Here is a 22181-nt window from a genome sequence, read left to right on the forward strand (position 1 = left end):
TATATTAGGGTTGTGTGTTACACCTAATGTTGTTAAATTAATGTTTATTGCATTTTCATGTGAGTGAGTGACGTGACATGTGGCCAAGTATGGTGACCCATACTCGGAATTAGTGCTCTGCATTTAACCCATCCTAAGTGCACACACACACACCGTGAACACACACACACCCGGAGCAGTGGGCAGCCATTTTTGCTGCGGCGCCCGGGGAGCAGTTGGGGGTTCGGTGCCTTGCTCAAGGGCACCTCAGTCGTGGTATTGAAGGTGGGAGAGAGCGCTGTACATTCACTCCCCCCACCTACAATCCCTGCCGGTATGAGACTCGAACTCACAACCTTTTGGGTTACGAGTCCGATTCTCTAACCATTAGGCCACGACTTCCCCGCGACTTCCCCTTATATATATAAGGTGGGATATCGCACTGTTAATACTTGATGAATAGGGCAATCCTTTTGTGTATTTTATGTGCTGATTCATGCATTTATCCAGATTAACTCAATACAGAACATAGACTATTTGTTTATCAAATAGTTAAAGATCATGTATGTTACATTTTTCTCTCCAGACTGGGACTAAAATGGTCGCAAATGTGACGACAAAAAGTGCCTCAACAATTTGAAATTGGCAACAGTCGAGAGCTTACGATTTGTCTCTGTTTATATGAGCACCCAGTTCTTTTTAATGACTCCGTAAAGATTCACTGCTGAAGAAGCTGTTTGAATCACACTCTCAGTCAGTGAATCATTTAGAGTTCAAATTACTTCCTAACTGAACCGCAACTCATTTCTTGGTTGTATCTGATTCTAAATGAACCGGGAACTGTTAATGTGATGTGTACTTTTGTATAAACTAAGTAAGCTTGGGAGAGTTTATTTAATGACTAGTTGTTCTTATGGAATCAGTGTATGTCTACATAGTGTATCAAATACTTGTAGTCCGGTTTTCCACTTTGTAAGTAAGAAACAATATATAATTCAAGTTAAAGTGCCGTTTAGGTTATAGCGACTGACTATATTGTAGCATTTCCAGCCTGAGTGGCTTCATCAACATAATATACATAAATGGGCCAGTGGGTCCCATTACACCCATTAATGTCCCCTTCCAATCGGAGACAGATTTATTAAACCGCAATCAGTTGAGTAACTATAAGACAGCTTCTGCATCCCACGACCATGTGCTCTGTAATCAATTCAAGAGGAAGGAGAGAAGATCTTTATCAAGAGTAAACCGTTCAGCAAAAAGCCATTAATGCAAGTTGGCCAGTATAGGAGATGCAATCATGCTCTGTTAATCGGTTAATATTTCATGGCATTTGTAGGGGAAATAGTCAAACATTCAGAGCAGTATTATCAGCATAATTAGCTGCCTAATTAAGCATATGTTCCCTCTTTTATGATAGGGTTTTGTTCTGTAATAGACACTGGGATTCAGCTTTTAGTTGATTTGCACGAAGCAATTAATTATTCTTTGAATAACTGCTATTTGGCTAAATAACTGCTGACAGCTTTGCTCAAACTCAAAATACTACATTTGTATGACTTGCGGCAAAATTGTCATGGACTGCCATGATCATATTTGACCAATATTATAAAAAAATACTGGAATAGTTAATTTATAAAAAAGAGAAACTATGATGGTGCAGAAAATATACATATTTAATTCATACTAGTTGATGTTTGATTTTTCAATGATTCTTTCTCAATGAGTCATTTACTCAAAGCATTAATTCATTCAGGAACGATACAAGTGAGTCATTGAATCACTCATTCAGCCAATTCGTAATATAATACTAATATATTCAGAAATGGTATTGTGTATTGCTGGGTGACACGCAATGATTCTGCAGTGGCTTTGTTTAACTGTTTTGGTACCTAATTAATTTTTAATTAGGACCAGGACTGGTACATCATCAAAATAAATCGCTGCGTGACACCCACTGTGTCATACTGAAACTCTATTCGGGCTACAGTGTAACCTAACTTTTAGCAAAAGCACTGAAGCCACACAACCTTGCCCCAAACCAAACTAACAGTGTGGTACAACTAAGTCCCTCATTATGGATCACTGAATTCACCTTAAAAACAATAACTTTCAACACTGTTACTTGTTATGTAAAGAAATTAACCACATGAGTCATGCCAAGTCAGGTTCAAGTTAATGCGAAGCAAGAGGATACTTTTCAAGAATTACTGTGTGTTCGCATTAGTGGAGTCGTTCATGAGTAAAAGACTGAGCACTTGTTCTGTTTCATGAGGAACCCTTCTGGAGTCTGTGACTCAATGGAGCGAGTCATGGACCACCTTTTACACAGCCCTTCTATCAGATGATCTAGTCTTTCTGAGAGTAGCTGTCAGGACGGATCAGTGTAAGAACTGTGTATGTGCCTGTGTGTTCTGATTTCTTTTTCTATGTGTGTGTGATGCAGTCCAGCGCAGGTCAGAGGGGCAGACAGACCTGGCCGAGCTCAGCATATCACATGATCGGTGTTCTTAAAACTGTCCGAAGAAGGTCTGGGCTAAATTTTCAGCTGAAGGTCAAATATTCAGTAACTTATGCGTTCCTGTTCCTAGTGATATAACATTCAGGAGATAAGCTTAAAGTCAGCATGAAATGGAAATGTATCTATTTTCTAAATGCATTCTGATGTTATTAAACAATGCATTCATGCATATGTTTTATATTTTTTGACCTTGTAATTTTTAATTAAAATGTTGTAACTCGATCTTCTGGTGAAATGACAGATTTCTCTCTGGTGATGCATGCCAGCCAATTATTTAGTATGCATAAACTCCGCCCCTTTCTTTAAATCTACTACAGGCTCGCATTCAGATCTGCCTTCATCCAATCAATAACTGATTAATAGAACCAAGTCCCCTTTTCAACAATATGTTTCTTGAATGTACATCATAACATGGGAGAAATTATCTGTCACTACTTCAGTTACATTGCCACTTTAAAAACTAGCTAAATGCTTTATGATAAATCTTTAAAGGAGTAGTTCACCAAAAAAGGAAAAAATCTATCATGTTAGTCATAAAATAACCTTGAAAGGGAACTTGTGCTCTCATACAACAAAATATAGCACACAAATTGTATAGACTACTTTGGAAATAGTAATATTTTTGGACCATTCTCATTTACTTTTATTGCATGGAAAAGTGTAGCATTAGAATTCTGCCTAATATTTCATTTTGTTTTACAAAAGAAAATCATATGGGTTTGGAAAGATGAAATAATGACAGAATTTTCATTTTTTACATTTTTCCCATGTTTTATCACTAAGGTGCAAAAGCAACTTGTAATAACTTCTTTAACAGCTTCTCATTACATTATATTATCAGTCATGCAGCCCTGTGGTTCTTTGAGAAATTAAGATGCTGAACTGAACCTATGGGAATAAATACAATATTTCAGGGTTTTCACCTGCATTTTGTCAATATGTTACCATAGGTCATCATATGCAAATAAAACCAGTGACAAAACCCCAAATTGGCTTTCACATGAGGAAGTGAAAGATACTCCCTTGCCTCTAGGTGTAAACTCACTCCTTGGAGTGTTTGCAAATGAGGAGAAAGCAGAGTCGACGAGAGCCCACAAGCTGAATTTCACACCTGAAGTGGCCTACATGGATAATTGGGTTGGAGAGGCCTAATTCACAATCATATAATGCAGGTCAAGGGAATTGCTTTTCCACTGGAGCATTCTAGCATACCTACAAATCAAACTGCTTTTGTTCCTATGTGTCCATGATGTTTTTGCTGTGATAAAAAATAATTTAAAATTCTCTTAAGGGGAAAAGATTGTTTCTATTATAGTTCTTCTCCTTTCCTTTCTTGCTTTTTGACTCTTGAACTCAACCAATGATGTGAATTTGTAAGCTGATTGGCAGAAAGAGTGGTTGAAATGTTTTATAATTCTGTTTGGAAAACAACCATCATTTTGCGACTCCATTTGTTGCCACTAGTGAACTTCCAATACACTTTTTTAAAAGTGATTTTTAAATGAAGTGCCGGTGAGATGGAACAATATGTGAGTAATTTAATTTAACCTTACCTTGCCCTCATGGTCTTCAAATACTGACTGGTCCACGTTGCAGGCAAAGAGGGATGTGGGGAGATCATTGAAGTCGGTGATTTGTTGGAAACTGTCTCCCAGTGAGGACTCTCCCATGGTGGACTGCAGGACTACCAGCTCTTCCCCTCCCAAGAGGTAAACCCGCTGGAGGAATGGAGCGCTTCTCATGTTGGCAAATAAATGCTCTCCCTTCATGGCTGTAAGTGGTACACAACATCAAAAGTGGAGATGTTTTCTAATATCAGCAATTGCTTTCAGGCTACATTCTACACTTTTGCAGTTCAAAAATCATAATCGTTTGTCGAGCTCTAAATATGCCCAAAAAAAAGTACTGTTGAGTGTAAAAATGTATTTCCATATGATTTTCTGTACTATATTTTAAGTTTTATGAAGCCACAAGACATCTTCAGGCCAGTATACTATAAGCCATTACTGACTGATAATCATACATACAATTTTCATTTTTAGATGAACAATTCCTTTAACAGCATTTAAAGAGATAGTTCACCGAAACCCATAAGACTTTTAAATTTAAGTTATTTAAGTTATAAGTTATTTGTAATGAACCCTAAGAGTTTTCTTTTGCTCCATTGAAAACCAGGTAACCAAAACTTAGATGATCCGAAAAGGCTATAAAGACATCATAAAACTCATCCATATGAATCAAGTGCTTTAGTTCAAGTCTTGTGAAGAGATACAATCGCTTTATATGATGAAATGATTTAAAGGGATAGTTCACCCAAAAATGAAAATTCTGTTATTAATTACTCACCCTCATGTCGTTTCAAACCCATAAGACCTTCATCTTCGGAACACAATTTAAGATATTTTTGATGAAATCCGAGAGATTTTTGAACCTGCATAGACCGCAAAGGAACTACCATGTTCAAGGCCCAGAAAGGTAGTAAGGACATTGTTAAAATAGTCCATGTGACATTAGTGGTTCAACTGTAATTTTATGAAGCTACGAGAATTCTTTTTGTATTTTTGTACTTTTACTTTTCTTTACTTCGCAAAGAAAACAAAAATAACGACTTCATTCAATAATTTCTTCTCTTCCGTGTCAGTCTTTGACACACGTTCACGAGAGTACCACAACGCATGAGAGTGCATTCCTCTGCTTGCAAACAAGGTGCAGTGCATCCGGGTTCTACGTCAGAATGCCGGCTTGTTGAATTGTTCAATAAAGTCGTTATTTTTGTTTACTAGTTTGGAACTTCATGAGGGTGAGTAATTAATGACAGAATTTTCATTTTTGGGTGAACTATCCCTTCAAATTTGGCTTTTTATGTCATACACCCAGACAGCATGGGAACCAGGAACGTTGAAAATAATTCCAATTCACTAAAAGAATTATGAATATCATTCACCAGATCTTCTTTGTCGTTATACAAACCGATAGATGAAAACAGTAACAGTAAACACAAACAAATACAGTCAATATATAATATATAATAGTATGTAAGTATACTCTTACGTGTATATATATATATGTGTATATGTGTATACGTATGTATACAGTATATGTATATGTGTGTATATGTGTGTGTGTGTGTGTGTATGCACACACATGTTGTATCACAAACAAGACGTTTATGACCTTATGAGAGGTCAGAGCAAGAGCTGTTTGGAGCATTTTCACTGTACACAACAAAAGCTCGTCCTCACGACAGGTGACACAGAACTGGAACAGTTACCTCCCAGAACCCTACCGAGCAGATGTTACCCCTGGCCCCGGTAACTAATGCGCCGCCAAAAGATTAGGTTATGGGCTTATAGCAGAGCCGGTCTCTTGTCAGCCCACACAAACAACAACGCCAAGTGGGGAACAGCTTGCACCCATTTCCACAGAGCTTTTCCACATGCCCTTTCTACCAGTGATCCACCCTGACAAGCTTGGTCTGCGGGCAAAGCCAGCACTGTCGCCGGTGTCACACGCACTGTTAAATCTCCCGCAGCTATTTTGGGATCAATAGCCCATCACCAGCCACACATACATGCTCTCCAACACACACGCATGCTCTCACTTTCACTCAAGGCTATAGATAGAGGCTGGAGCTGTCTGTTTCAGTCTTGCCCTGTGTAAACGCAGCTAAAAATAGAATGAGGACTAATGAAATGCAGAGATTGTGAGGCACTTGATTAAAATGAAGACTTCCAGACAGGGATCCATTTCATTTACAATATCAGAATGACCCTGTTATGAGATAATGATGTGCATAAACTATACATGAGCATAAGTGCTATAAGTGCTCAGCTTTATTTACAGAGATTTACAGTGTTTTTAATTTTGGAATTGGTCCGCGCCAAAAAGCATAGGCCTACTGTTTATCTAAAGCTATAGAGGCCATTGACATGTTTGCTTGCTGGCATGAACAAGGTCACTAAATAAGGGAAATATATGGATCCTAATTCACTAAAAGAATAATCAATATCATTCACCACATTGTCTTTGTAGCTATACAAACTAAAGGGTGAGAGCAGTAACATTAAACAAACAAATTCAGTTAATAAGCATTCATAAATATTGTTAATAAAATAATTAACTATTATTATAAAATAGGGAAAACTACTGAAAAATATCCTCATGCTCTGTTGATATTGACTTTACTCTGACCCTAATGTTATTTTAAAGGGGTCATATGATGCGATTTCAAGTTTTTCTTTCTCTTTGGAGTGTTACAAGCTGATTGTGGTATATAGATACACACACACACACACAAACACATATATACACAAAACACTTAAATTATAATATAATTACTATGCTATTTTATTCCTGTCAAATAATATATTTTCCATCAAATTCTTTTTTTAGACTAATTAAAACCCATTTGAAAGGTATTCTTTGGCAAATTTGGCATGTTGTTCTTAGAAATTTGACTGTTGCTTCTGTATGGGGTCAACCCAAAAATTACATTCTAAAAAATGCAATGAACAAATATAAACACACAACTGGGTGCTAGTGTGCACACTAAACAGAACATGTTTTATTAAATTATTTGTATTAAAATGTCCCTGGGGACTAATAGATACCAATAGGACTAATAGGTACCAAATAGATCATGAGGGTTAAAAACCACTCAAGTTATTAGATTTATTGCTTTTAAAAATTATTTATAATGGAAATGCTCTTACAATTTAAATTACAGTGTAGGCTACATGACCTTATTTGTTACAAGCAAGAGATTTTAAATGCCACTGGGTACAAATAAGGGCTATTTAAAGCTAAATTATTCTGTATTACATAATATATAATTGTATTTTACTCTTTCAGTGCATAAAGGGCAAAATGAAAGGGGTAAGTGTCAATCACAGTCTACTGCAACCTGTTTGCTGCATCCCTCTTTGAGTCATCACTGGAGGAGTGGTCCCTCTGTCGTCATCACCTGACATTCACTTTCCCTCTCTTTGCTATAAGGGTTTAAATTAGTCATTTCTCTCCGTCTGATGACTAAAATATGATAAACCCTTATGGCAAACATGCCACATCAACCTGTTTGAGCAACTGTCAATAACATTACACTACTGGCAGCGGCTGTCAAGGTCAAGGAGTGCACTTCAGAAACTAGGCTACTATTACAAATTCAATAGCATCATCAAATGGATTGCTTACGCTTTTTAGTCTTGTGCGGATGATTATTATAGCACAATCTGTCAACCAATACAGACTTTCCAACTTCGTCATCCCCTTAAACTCTTGAGTAAAAGTCATTTGTTTAAAAGTGACATGCAAGATCTAAGCAATGCAGAATACGTGAAATACTAATATATACTATATAACCAACTATATATAGAATAGTATGTAGTATAGAATATGAAATCATTTCTGCATTTATTTGACTCTCTCTCGTTCTCGCTTTCCTTCTCTCTCTGCATTAATAAAGCAGCAACACCTGTCAAAGCCCTACTGTACAGATGCAGGATGATCTAATGGAGTAAGTCGACGCGGTTATTCGGTACCTGTGCGGGATGTGGCAGTCCGGTGTGCGTATCTTCTGCGCGGTGGCTTTGTCTCCCTCTCTTGCCTTTGTGAATCAAGCTCGCATTCCAGCTGCGATTCACTAATCTCCTGACGTTACTGCAGACAGCTTGATTCACCAATGACCGCCTCCCGGCATTCAAATGATGTTTGCTCAACCCACTAATGAAATGCAGCGCGACGAGCGCGGGGGGGATTCATGGACCAATAGCGCTCTCCTAAAAGCGAATATGCAAATCGGCGAAGTTACGTCAGCGCTTTCGCCAGCAGGTAGATGTTGCGGTGCTGTGACACGTTCAGCGGGTTGTTTTTAGTAAATGTGGTGCAGGGCAAAGCAGAGATTTCTCGAAATGATGTCTGTCAGACTCCAAAGCACTTGCAGCACGAGTTGAATAGTGCGGTGAGTTGATTTAAAGCATATAAATGCGATAAAACACCTTGGGTGAAGAAGTGTTTATGGGTATATGTTAAAAGCATATAATAAAAGGAAACCATGCTGAAAGAAACTAGTTTGCTGGTCTCCCAGTAAGGTCAAACTGGTCTGTTTTCTGGATTGATGTACTTTTCAGCTGAAGACTATCTTGGTCAGTCTAGGAAACCAGCTTTTAAGACCTGCAAACTTTTTTTTTTTCCAACAGAGGCTCCTTTTATAACTATTAGCAGTCAGAACTTTACATAATGTAATGCCTAAAATCTAGGAGAAAGCTCAATTATGTTACTGCATTATGCAACAAAATGTGTGTGTATGTGTGTGTATATATATATATATATCGATTAATCGAACTCGTCATAAAATCGCGATTTGAGCGTGCACAATTTCTAAATCGCTTTATAGCACGATTTTCCGCGCCCCCGACCTCCTCACCTTGCTTAAATGACCAGAGCAAGAAATAGAAAATTATATACTTTTACTCTAATGGCAACGTATAGGTCCTTTTCTATGCAATTAAAGTGAAATAACTGAACATTTGAGATGCAGAAATGTTTGTGTGTGTGCCTGTGTATTATTATTTGTGTCAACGAATGTTAAATGACATATTATATGAAGGAACAGAAATGTCAAATTAAATGGCCTCGCACTAATGTTTTATTTTGTTACGTCACTCCTCTTTTGAGTCTAGTATCCAAGTAAAGTAGTTTAACATTGGCCTTCTGCTAAACATCTCTGGAATGTTGTGCTTGAGGAGTCTTTGATTTTGCAAAGTAGGCCATGTTCCTGGATCCAACATCCTTGATGGTCCTGGAAAAACATTCCTATCCAATCCGATTTTAAGGTTAGGCTATGTTTGTTTGACAGGAATTTTGTTCTAAGACCAACAAAAGATGATGTCTGCTGGGCAAAATCACAGCATGGTTGTTCAAGTAAATTGAAATATAAAGAAGGAAACTTCTGCAGCAAAACATGTTCTTTATTCCAACACAATTAAACTTGTTATTTAGTGAAACGCACTGCAAAGTAGCACAAAGGATTTTCATCTTCCAAATGTATACAATACCAGTGATTGATTCAATCGAGTATATATTTAATGCATGTAAACAATCTATTTGACTTACGAATTAAAGATGCTTGCATCCGAGCACATAAAATTACTCCAACTTATGTCATGTAATATTATGTAATATTATCCAGAAATGCGTGTACACAGATGCAGTAAAGAACTTACAGACTACAAGACAGATGTGTTTATAGAAACAATCCTTTTCACCACTACAGAAAAAGAAGCATGGTGTTTATACACATAATAATGTGTTTACATATTTCTGCTTCACAAAAGAGAACCTCCACTTAGTTATATTGTCTATAAACTTGTCTTTACTCCATCTATTTCGTGCACAAGATGTTTAACTGTATTATATGACTGCAGTCACATACAGCAATACATTTTGTTTATTTCATACATCCTGAAAATGATAAAGTCTCTCAGTCTGGGAAAGGAATTTCCACAACCTCATGCTTTCTGATATATATCATCTCTATTATGCCATCAGTTATACAAGAGGTTGACCCAACAAAACTGTAATATATATTAAAGCTAATATCCTAAATTACCTTTAGCATTATGTGATTTTCTGGTTTCTTTTAGAGGGATATAGTATTTGCCTGTGTCCAAGTCACTGTTTAACATTCACCATGATGCTTCAAACCTTTGAAGCCCAGGATATGCGGTTGATCTCTGCAACTCTTGTGTCAAGACTGTCAACAAATCTCTAAAGCAGTAGCACAGGCCTCTGAACATGAGCGCTCTATCTATGCTTGTATCTCACTGTACAGGTTCCGTCTGGCTGCTGGGTTCCCACCAAATGCAGAGGGCTCTGCAAGAACCAGATGCATATATTTATCAAGTGCAGTGACCACATAAATAAAATATACAATGCTACTACTAAGTATATTCTATCTAAGTAATCAGATTGCATTTGTAAACAAATGATTTAACTTTTCGAACTATTTTTGGTTTTATCCAAATATCTATATATCTAATGCAATACTGTTCAAAATTTGGGGTTGGTAAGATATTTTAAATGTTTTTGAAAGAGGTTTCTTGCATTTATTTGATAAAAAATTCACTAAAACAGTAACAGTAAACAGAAATAATATTGCAAATTAAAATAAAAGGTGTTTATTTTAATATATTTCAAAATGTAATTTATTCCTGTGGCAAAGCTGAATTTTCAGCAGCCATTACTCCAGTCTTCATTCAGAAATGAATCTAATATGCTGATTTGCTGCTCAAGAAACATTTCTTATTATTACCAATGCTGAAATGATTTTTTCAAGACGGTTTGATGCATATAAAGTTCAAAAGAACAGCATTTATATGAAATAGATTTTTTTGTAACATTATAAATTGAATGATCAGTTGAATGCATCCTTGCTGAATAAAAGTATTAACAATTTATTTATTTTTTACTGACCCCAAACTTTTAAACAGTAGTGTATGTATTTATTTATTTATTTGGGTTGGTTTTGTTCTGTCTAGGTTTCGATAATAAAAATTACAAAAAATAAAAATCTAAAATTATTTATCAATTTATTATGTATTTATCAAGTTGCTGTAAAACAGATCTTGTTCCCCTCCAAAAGTATACATTAATGACCCATAAAATAGATGAATGCACTATTCATATCTAGATCCACGTTCCTCGTATGAACTTAGTCGTTGGTGGCCGAAACTTACAAAGCTATTTTTGGTCAGGCCTGAGAATTGCAAGGGTAAAGAGCAGGATGCTGCTTAAGCATTAGATTGGGCTGTTGTTGGGTAAATACTGCCGTAGGAACACATCTGGAAATGATTAACCTGATGCCTACTTTGAAGCCATCTCTTTCAAGGCTTATTTACCATTCTCCATTGGTCGTTACTCTTTCTCGGGCCTCTTACCGGTTTGGGTACAGGATCCAGCGGGGTGAATTCAAACTTGTAGAGGATGAGTGCCACAAACATATGCAATTCCATAACAGCGTACCACCTGTTGACACAAGAAACAACAAGTGCTTCTTATTGTCACTTTCTTTTTAATGTGCTTTTTCTCAATAAGAAAGAAAAACTCATCGTACTGAAGTGCTCATCACTTCACAAGCCGGTTTGAATAGTACTGTGTGTATTTGTATTCTGATGGAATATTGCATGCTGTCTAGCTGCCATTGCACCCTCCCTTGAGTGCTGCTGAACACTGGGAAAACTGTGATTGAAATTGCAGGTAGAAAAGCAAAATGTGAATGAATGTCTTGTTTTGCGTTCAAATTCTAGGTGCATTCATAGCCACAGTGGCCTTGTTTGAAGGCGGACTGGGGAGGAGGAATATCAGGTGAATCGAAGTGCATGAATTAAAGCATGGAGAACAAGATGGTTCCTGGGTGAGACATAGAAAGGAATAATGGGAGGCAATAAAGGGAGGGCGAGAGATGCAAGTCATGTTTCTTGAAATAATCAGCCCAAATAACCTTGAGGGCCATGACTCATTCAGGGGCACTGTGTTCGTGACGCAAGTAGCCAATCTCCTAAAATGATCAAAATCAAATCAGATTGAGAGAGGGAAAATGAAATATGTGGGTTTGCCACACTCAAGTGTACTAATTTATGGCAGCGTCCAGCTAAGAGATCTGTACAAGCCTGAGTAATCATTACAAAGCCGCCTCATGACAATGTGACATTTGAATGCAGGAAGTTGGTATGGATTAAATATTTCAATGGCATATGAAATTATTCTAGAGAGAATGTGACAGTCCACACTCACATATGTTTTTATAGTGGAGAATGAATTTTATATAGATTTTTATATTTATTCATATAATTAATTTTTGTTGTAATGAATTTATTATATTTATCATATATCATTTATAATGTTTTTTATTATAAAAAATATTATTAACCCTCTGGTGCTGCTCACATGGTGGTCAAAAAGGATGGATTTATTTTCCAATGAAATTTGTGTACTATGAATGTACTATGTTTTAGTTTGATAATTTCATATTTTAGAGTTTTAGGGGATTTTATGGTACTAAATTATATTTATGGAATAGTTGTGATCCTTTTTTCCCCTTTTAACCACTTTTTTGAGCAATGACTCAAAAAACTTGAAAAAAAAAGATAGAAAATTGAGTTCATTATTATGAAAAATGCACAAAGATGTAATAGAAAATATATTTTCCATAACATGTTTTACTCTGTTTTGCTAAATTTGTGTGATGTAAAAATCAAAGCCATAAATCTAAACAAATTGTGTTCCAAATTTGAGGTTGATATCTCAAAAAATTAGCTTTCAGTTAGATTTTGTTTGAGTGCAGTACCAAACAAGATTGATTTCCCATTCTTTTCCAATGACAGTAAAGTGTGACTTTTTTTTAAGGACCATTTAACCTTTTTGAATCATGTCCATGATTTTGTGTGTGTGTGTGTTCACATAATAAGCGCCAAAACCTTTACCAAGTTCCATATCCTTGCAATGAAGTAAAACATGAAAAAATAATAATAATAATAATTGTTTGGTCAAAAAAGACCAAACAGCAACAGAGATTTAAAAAAAAAACCTTTATCTCCCCTTTTCTCTATATTACTCCACCTCTCTCTTACTTCTGTTTCTCCCTCTCATATATTCCCAGACTGATAAACGTAGATGCATCTGTTCTGGTGGGTTTCGAAGGGTCACTGGTCTGTGCCTATGCTTTTGATCTTCATGTGCAGCTGGGAAAGTTCTCCCAGTCTTTATACGGCTCTATTAACGTCATACTGACCCTGGCCGCGCACTCCCCAGGGCCTTCATGATGTCATCAGTAGGGGCCCAAAGGGCTGGGACATAAGGGCCAAGAATACTCAGTACAACATAAAAGCAGTGCCATGAATCTATATCAACATGGCAGTATACCAGGAATGGAGCCATCAATAATGCAGCTCAATGATTTACAAGTATCGCTTGTAATTCAAATCACACCCTGATAAAGTTCTTGGTGGTAACAGCAATGAACTTTTTTGTGCCAGTCTTGGTGTAAATAACCTAAGGGAACTGACATTCTCAGCAAGAGAGCCAAAGGGGAAAGATGGGCTGGTGCAGCTTGTGGCATTTGCTATAGGCCAATTTGAACCCATAACGTTCCTGCTACAGGCCAAAGACCAAACCACCAAACCTTGCTAGAGGGCAAAACAGCCCCCGACTCACCAAAGGCGCTTCCAACTTTCATAAACTTTGTTTTTATTATGTTTTAAATGAAAAAGTATGTTATTTTTTATAATGCTCAAAATGGAGGATGTAGTCCTGCTTACAGTTAAAAGAGCCTTTATCATATCACCTGTTTTTTACTCTAGAACACAAGAGCATCAGCTGAACCGCTCTTAAAAAAGCCTTTTTTTGTTGTTGCATGATTTAAACTAGAGAAGTTTTGATAAGTATAATACCATTACTGTCTGATTTTATTGCTGAATAAAATTTTATTGCTTACTTAAACATAATTTTGACTGACATTTTTATATATTTAGGTCTTTCCCTACTGGAAAAGGAACTAAAATGCAACCGGGTCAGATGTGCATGGTTTGAAATCCCAAACATCTCTGAACTGACTTCATGAATGATGCAACAAGTTCAATTGTGTTATTTGTGCAAAGTTCAGTGAAGCTGTTGAAAAGAAACAAAATGCACTAAGAAAAAATATAAAAATAAATAAATAATGCAAAGCAAATTTTATGAATTAAAATAACTAAACTAATCATTTTACATTTTACTATCAATTAATGTGTTGCAACATGTTGCATTCTACAATATTAATAGCAAATGTCTGAAAAGAAAAACTCAAAATTAAATATAAATATATACATTTATTACTTTGAGACAAAATTATCTAGTAGACATGAAAAAATTAATTATTTATATATTCAGTTATAGTAATTATATTCAGTTGCATGGAATACTTTCCTCGATTTAATTAAGTTCATTGAATGTTATTAATTGTGAGTGTACATGATGATTATTTTGTATAAACACAAGAGTTTTTCTTACCTTCCTGGGCACTGATTTTTCCCCCCTCCAAATGCCACAAACCCTTCCAAGTGGACATTCTTTTCTAAATCTGCCTTTTCCCATCGTTCCTGTGGGAAGAAAAGTTTCATTAAAAATAATCCACCCAGACAAGCGCCAGTCCAGAATACACCATTTGAGCCTGTCTTCCAGCACTCCAAGATTTAGTTTAATAACAAGACATATTTACATAATCTCTGAATAACTCTCAATGCAGTGTCCATCTGTTCACTAATGCAGCTTTATTGTGGGCATAAATGAATAATTGCTCTTAAGTTGCATCAACAAACTTAGAAGTCTTTCAAACTGGTCAAAAAGTCCTGCCTTTCGAGATTTTCATAGATTCAAAACAATAGTTTTCCAATGCAAAAGACCACTGAATGTCCATTTAGTCATCAACCATATATATTCATTGTGTAAAATATTTTGATTCCATTAAGGAAAAAGAAGAAAATGACCCATGAATGCACTCATTTAAATGCATTTCCACTGTATAGAAGAGAGTTGATTTGAAGCTAAACATATCTTTTGCTAAAAACAGCATTTAAAACATATAGATGTAGGTCTGACCCAGTCTCTGTGAGCTATGCTATTTCCTTTAAGACATTAGTAGACAGAAGTGTAATGGAATCTCTATAGGTGTTTGCCTGAAGGTTAATTGTAAAGATAACTGTCAGGCTTTCCTTGAACACATACAGACCTATTATTCCTGTTTTAATGGAGCACAGCTGGAGTTTTCAAGCACATTGTGACCAGCACTCACAATGGAATTCACAGACAAAATAGAAGGAGGAAGTTTTATTGAAAGAAAATACCAATAAAAGAGATGCCGGTTCCATCATAGAGCAAAACAAACTACATAAAAAATAAAAAAAAAGTACAGGAACATTTAATAGTAAAGCACTTTGCCTGCTATATAAAAAAAAAACATTTTATGAGCATGTGTCTTGTGCCTATTTTATTTTGGTTTATAGAGGAATTTGTGTGAACCTCATCCTGTGGCTGAGCTCATTCAGAAGAGTGAAGTTACTCACAGGTTTGAAATCTTCCGGGTCTGGGAAATATTTGGGGTTTCGGTGAGCCCAGTAGGGAGACAACATCAGCAGGTCTCCAGGTGGGATAACATAATTCTGAAAAGCAGTAAACATGCATACAGTTTTTTTTAGCTGAGAGAAAGAAAAAAAAAAGCCTGGTAATGTTTGCTTTGTAGCCTGTGTGAGTCAAAAGGGCAGATCTCAATATACTGATATATAATTATTAATATATAGCTCTATATAAACAGACTGCACTTATAGACCTATGCATAAAAACACTGAAATAAAATGCATTGTAAGATGAATAATCTGTCATGGCTGACCTGTAATTTGAGAGGCCGCACTACTTTACGAGTGATGGCTCCAGGGGCCCTCAGCCGAATGGCTTCCATGATACACCACTTCACATATGGCATGTGCTGTAAGTCATCTAGGGTCACCTTTGTCTTCTCCTTGTCTTGAATGCAAAGCAAACACGCTTCTTGAACACTAAATCAGTATATTAGAATGATTTCTGAAGGATCATGATGAGACAATGATGACTGGAGTATTGATGCTGAAAATTCAGCTTTGTCATCACAGGAATAAATTACATTTTAAAATATATTAAATATATTTCACAATATTACTGCTTTTACTGTATTTCAAAAACATAAAATCTTACAGACCATACATTTTTAAATGATAGTACATAATGTTAGTTAATTGTGTAGTTTATACTGAAAGCAATAAATGAAACCAGTCTGGGTGGGGCTGTACAATTTAAAAACCATTGGTTTTAAGATATCGGTTTTACCTTGGTCTCTGAGGGCAGCGTTGATCTGATCCATTGCAATCTTATACGCTTCAGGATTGGCCAAAATAAAAGCAATAGCCCAAAATGTAATCTAGAATAAAGTGAAAACATTTTGTCCCCGTTACGTTGAATGTCAAGTCTGAGCTAACACATAGAAAGATATTGTGTAATAGCACTGAACTTCTCACTTACTGGTATAGCATTTGCCAGGGAAGCCCAAAGCAAAAGTAAACCATAATTGGGAAGATATTTGTCACTTATTGCAGTAGCCAGGTGCTGTAGTAAAGTCTAAAGAGAAACAGTGACAGATCAGAAACTATTTGGAGTTTTATTATACAATGGCCAAATACTGCAGATAGATTCTAATATTATGCTGATTCCAAAATCAAAAAATTATTTATGATGATGAGAAGAACAAAACTGTAAAACTTCAAATGCCATATACAGTAGTCCTGCAAAAAAGGCTTAGAAGCCCGATGGAAACTCTTTAGCTCCCTCTGTTGGTGCAAACATGTTTGCGTACACATTCACCGAGATGGTCCTCACTACAGAACACAAGATCCAGGGAGCGAGGTTGGATCCAGATCCAACTCCTCCCACCTTACATAACCCTAAATCTACCCGTCTCCACCCCCTGATCCTTAAACCTACCCATCTCCACCCCCTGGATGGATCTTGTGTACTGCAGTGAGGGGCTACTACATCAACAGACCCATAAGGAAGATTAAGTTTGGCCTTAAACTCTTATTCCATGTGTTTCAAGATCAACATCAGTAACAACAGTAATCCACATGGCTCCAGTCCATCAATTAACATCTTTTTTTTTTAACATTATGTTTATTGGGTTTTTCAAGTTAAACACAACATACAAGATACAGAATCTAAATATATAATTATCAATTAACATCGTGTTAAGTGAAAAGCCGCCTGTCTGTAAAAAAACAAATATAATATTGACTTGCCTGAATCAGGAGAGAAATATGCACAGATCAAGCACAGTTTACAAGTGAAAACAGTCCAAAAAAGTCCTAAACAAATATGTTCATAGATTTTGATATGAGAGGACAACAAATTGACTTTTTTGCTGGAGGAAGCATTATTATAGATTATGGACTTGTATTTAGGCCAGAAGCTATGGATTAAAAATAAAATGCATTAATGACGAATTCATTTCTTACAAAAACACAGATTTTCACTTCGCAAAACGGACTGGAGTCATGTGGATTACTTGTGAATTATTGTTATGTTTCTATCAGCTGTTTGGACTCTCATTCTGACGGCACCCATTCACTGTAGAGAATCCATTGGTGAGCAAGTGTTGTAAACTGAATTTCTCAAAATCTGTTCAGATGAAGAAACATCTGATGGCCTGAGGGTAAGTCAATTTGCAAGTAAATTTTCAGCAAATGTTCATTTTTGGGTGAACTATTCCTTTAAGTAAAAATGTAAAAGGTAATTCAGCACTTTTTGACAAGTCAGCTCTGTTTAGAGAGTGAAACAGTTGGTAGATAAGAAATCCACAGTAATGCATTACTAAGTCATTAATTGCTGTACTTTAAGTACTTCCCCTTGAAAAAGTAAAGTAAGGGATTACTCTTAATTTTTCTGTAATGTCATTACAGTTACTTCTGATGTAACTGCATTGCATGTTTTAATGTAACTTTCTCCCTTTAAATACTTTAGTTAGTTCAAGAATAATTTATGCAATTTTATATTATTTAATTGGAAAGTATTAAAAGATCTTGTCTATCCTTGTATTACTGGTCAAAGTTGACAATGGATTTAGAAAGTAATTAGCAACAAGTAATGCAGTCCTTTTTAGAGAGAGTAATTAGTACAGTAATCTAATTAAACTATTACCAATATTACCTTTCCATCATTCTCATTGTAGAGGGTCTCCTGTGATCTGATAGCCATATTTCTCAGCAGAGAAAGGAGCCATTGCTTTGAGTTTGCCCATTGCCTGAAGACACAAATGATGCATCCTTTAACTCTTTGGCTACAGATGTTCTGAATGTATTTAAACAGAAATGTATGCTGATATGCAAGGCCTTTATTCGATTATTTTTCAAATGACGTATAAACATGATTCAGGAGACTAATTGTGTTTTATAATTGCAGCTTTCAGTAATATTGTGGCAGTAGCGCTCACACACTTCAAGAACATGTCTGGGAGTTGGGAGCCATATTCAAATCCTTCATCATACGTTGTGAACTTCTCCAGGAACTCCTGCCTCGTGAGGGCATTATTAGGGGAGTTACATCGGCCCAGTAAGTTGCTCATTACTGCTGGATACATAACACTCCTGAAAACAAGAAACAAAGTGTATAATACAGTTTTCAATAAATAAATAAATTAAATTATCTTGAAATATTACAATATACAATACAATATTAATGTATAGTGTATTACACTGCACTGCATTACATTTGCTTAATGAAATCCAATACTTGTTTCTTACTAATTGTGGGGTGCTGATTTCAAAAATAGTGCCTGTTTTCCTCAAGCATGACACTAGGGGTGTGCGATATTGACAAAAAATAACATCTCGATATTTTCTGGGATTTTATCGATAACGATTATTAGATGATATTTTGCTGAGTGTGTTATTGTGCTGGTACCTTAAGGACTGCCGTGGACAGCCGGCTCCTAAAGTTTTTGATATTCTTCATATTCTGTGTGGTCAGTTCACACTGATAGAAATGAATCTTTTCCAACAAGTTTAAACTGATTTGTACATTTTATGGGTATTTTTACCGTCATAAAGCCATTTTTTCTAAAAGAGTTCATTACCTTTTGAGTCATATTCTTACATTTAATCAGTGAATTAGAATAATAAAACATTTGGGCTTTTACCAAGCAAATGAAATCAGTGTCAACAAAATTCAACTTTGCAATGCAGAGGAAAGTCAGAAGCTGCATCTGAAGTTGCATTTAGATATGTTTACACACTGTTTAATGCAGGACATAAATGCATTTAAACTGCAATTACAAATGCATTTTTTTTTGTTGATATATTAAACATAAAACGTTGAATACTGATATTTGAAATTAAGATACACTCTAAAAAATGCTGGGTTGTTTCAACCCAACTTTGGGTCAAATATGGACTAACCCAACTTTTGGGTTAAAAATTTAATGTAAAAATTTAACCCAACTGTTGGGTTAGTCCATATTTGACCCAAAGTTGGGTTGAAACAACCCAGCATTTTTTAGAAATCAGGAGAGAAATATGCACAGATCAAGCACAGTTTACAAGTGAAAACAGTCCAAAAAAGTCCTAAACAAATATGTTCATAGATTTTGATATGAGAGGACAACAAATTGACTTTTTTGCTGGAGGAAGCATTATTATAGATTATGGACTTGTATTTAGGCCAGAAGCTATGGATTAAAAATAAAATGCATTAATGACGAATTCATTTCTTACAAAAACACAGATTTTCACTTCGCAAAACGGACTGGAGTCATGTGGATTACTTGTGAATTATTGTTATGTTTCTATCAGCTGTTTGGACTCTCATTCTGACGGCACCCATTCACTGTAGAGAATCCATTGGTGAGCAAGTGTTGTAAACTGAATTTCTCAAAATCTGTTCAGATGAAGAAACATCTGATGGCCTGAGGGTAAGTCAATTTGCAAGTAAATTTTCAGCAAATGTTCATTTTTGGGTGAACTATTCCTTTAAGTAAAAATGTAAAAGGTAATTCAGCACTTTTTGACAAGTCAGCTCTGTTTAGAGAGTGAAACAGTTGGTAGATAAGAAATCCACAGTAATGCATTACTAAGTCATTAATTGCTGTACTTTAAGTACTTCCCCTTGAAAAAGTAAAGTAAGGGATTACTCTTAATTTTTCTGTAATGTCATTACAGTTACTTCTGATGTAACTGCATTGCATGTTTTAATGTAACTTTCTCCCTTTAAATACTTTAGTTAGTTCAAGAATAATTTATGCAATTTTATATTATTTAATTGGAAAGTATTAAAAGATCTTGTCTATCCTTGTATTACTGGTCAAAGTTGACAATGGATTTAGAAAGTAATTAGCAACAAGTAATGCAGTCCTTTTTAGAGAGAGTAATTAGTACAGTAATCTAATTAAACTATTACCAATATTACCTTTCCATCATTCTCATTGTAGAGGGTCTCCTGTGATCTGATAGCCATATTTCTCAGCAGAGAAAGGAGCCATTGCTTTGAGTTTGCCCATTGCCTGAAGACACAAATGATGCATCCTTTAACTCTTTGGCTACAGATGTTCTGAATGTATTTAAACAGAAATGTATGCTGATATGCAAGGCCTTTATTCGATTATTTTTCAAATGACGTATAAACATGATTCAGGAGACTAATTGTGTTTTATAATTGCAGCTTTCAGTAATATTGTGGCAGTAGCGCTCACACACTTCAAGAACATGTCTGGGAGTTGGGAGCCATATTCAAATCCTTCATCATACGTTGTGAACTTCTCCAGGAACTCCTGCCTCGTGAGGGCATTATTAGGGGAGTTACATCGGCCCAGTAAGTTGCTCATTACTGCTGGATACATAACACTCCTGAAAACAAGAAACAAAGTGTATAATACAGTTTTCAATAAATAAATAAATTAAATTATCTTGAAATATTACAATATACAATACAATATTAATGTATAGTGTATTACACTGCACTGCATTACATTTGCTTAATGAAATCCAATACTTGTTTCTTACTAATTGTGGGGTGCTGATTTCAAAAATAGTGCCTGTTTTCCTCAAGCATGACACTAGGGGTGTGCGATATTGACAAAAAATAACATCTCGATATTTTCTGGGATTTTATCGATAACGATTATTAGATGATATTTTGCTGAGTGTGTTATTGTGCTGGTACCTTAAGGACTGCCGTGGACAGCCGGCTCCTAAAGTTTTTGATATTCTTCATATTCTGTGTGGTCAGTTCACACTGATAGAAATGAATCTTTTCCAACAAGTTTAAACTGATTTGTACATTTTATGGGTATTTTTACCGTCATAAAGCCATTTTTTCTAAAAGAGTTCATTACCTTTTGAGTCATATTCTTACATTTAATCAGTGAATTAGAATAATAAAACATTTGGGCTTTTACCAAGCAAATGAAATCAGTGTCAACAAAATTCAACTTTGCAATGCAGAGGAAAGTCAGAAGCTGCATCTGAAGTTGCATTTAGATATGTTTACACACTGTTTAATGCAGGACATAAATGCATTTAAACTGCAATTACAAATGCATTTTTTTTTGTTGATATATTAAACATAAAACGTTGAATACTGATATTTGAAATTAAGATACACTCTAAAAAATGCTGGGTTGTTTCAACCCAACTTTGGGTCAAATATGGACTAACCCAACTTTAAACGGTTGATTCATTCAGGAACGAAACACTGTCATGTTGCTCAGAGACGCAAAATTATTTTTATTGGCGAAATAGTGCAAAAACAGGAAATATGGTGTCTAAAACGTAAATCCCTTAATTAACTTCTTGTTTTTTTAACCGTTGTAAAAAAATCAATATCACATTTGTAATCATGGTAATTGTTGGAGAAAAACGGCACTAGTGGGCGAAATAGTGCAAAAACAGGAAATATGGTGTCTAAAACTTAAATCCCTTAATTAACTTCTTGTTAATAAATAATCAATATCACATTTGTAATCATGGTAATTGTTGGAGAAAAACGGCACTATTCGTGTGAAATTGATTAACTATATGAAGTGGTATAAATATATACATTTTCTGCCCCATGTCTTGAATTTGTGATCATTCTAAAT

General features: G+C 35.5%; 2 protein-coding genes across 3 annotated transcripts in view; both read right to left on the reverse strand.

The window, feature by feature from the left end:
* rcan2 (regulator of calcineurin 2) overlaps positions 1–8205 on the reverse strand; it is an 84375-nt gene extending 76170 nt beyond the window's left edge. Inside the window, exons 1-2 of the mRNA XM_016537547.1 lie at positions 8038–8205; positions 4054–4271 (exon numbers count right to left, since the gene is read on the reverse strand). Of these exons, the coding sequence (XP_016393033.1) occupies positions 4054–4269 (216 nt within the window). The 5' untranslated portion in view covers positions 4270–4271; positions 8038–8205. The remainder of the gene's footprint in view (positions 1–4053; positions 4272–8037) is intronic.
* A 1252-nt stretch (positions 8206–9457) lies between these two features.
* Positions 9458–22181, reverse strand: part of cyp39a1 (cytochrome P450, family 39, subfamily A, polypeptide 1) — a 15928-nt gene continuing 3204 nt past the window's right edge. The window contains exons 4-12 of one of the 2 annotated variants that reach the window (XM_016537632.1): positions 20800–20949; positions 20513–20606; positions 16583–16678; positions 16391–16481; positions 15918–16051; positions 15595–15690; positions 14543–14631; positions 11434–11521; positions 9458–10369 (exon numbers count right to left, since the gene is read on the reverse strand). In XM_016537632.1, coding sequence (XP_016393118.1) covers positions 10301–10369; positions 11434–11521; positions 14543–14631; positions 15595–15690; positions 15918–16051; positions 16391–16481; positions 16583–16678; positions 20513–20606; positions 20800–20949 — 907 coding nt within the window. In that variant the 3' untranslated portion in view covers positions 9458–10300. Of the gene's footprint in view, positions 10370–11433; positions 11522–13950; positions 14162–14542; positions 14632–15594; positions 15691–15917; positions 16052–16390; positions 16482–16582; positions 16679–20512; positions 20607–20799; positions 20950–22181 lie in introns of those variants that run through there. The other variant, XM_016537633.1, reaches the window with a different exon arrangement.

The sequence above is a fragment of the Sinocyclocheilus rhinocerous genome, unplaced genomic scaffold, assembly GCF_001515625.1.
Source record: "Sinocyclocheilus rhinocerous isolate Xijiao unplaced genomic scaffold, SAMN03320098_v1.1 scaffold185, whole genome shotgun sequence".
In the NCBI taxonomy this organism is placed as follows: domain Eukaryota; kingdom Metazoa; phylum Chordata; class Actinopteri; order Cypriniformes; family Cyprinidae; genus Sinocyclocheilus; species Sinocyclocheilus rhinocerous.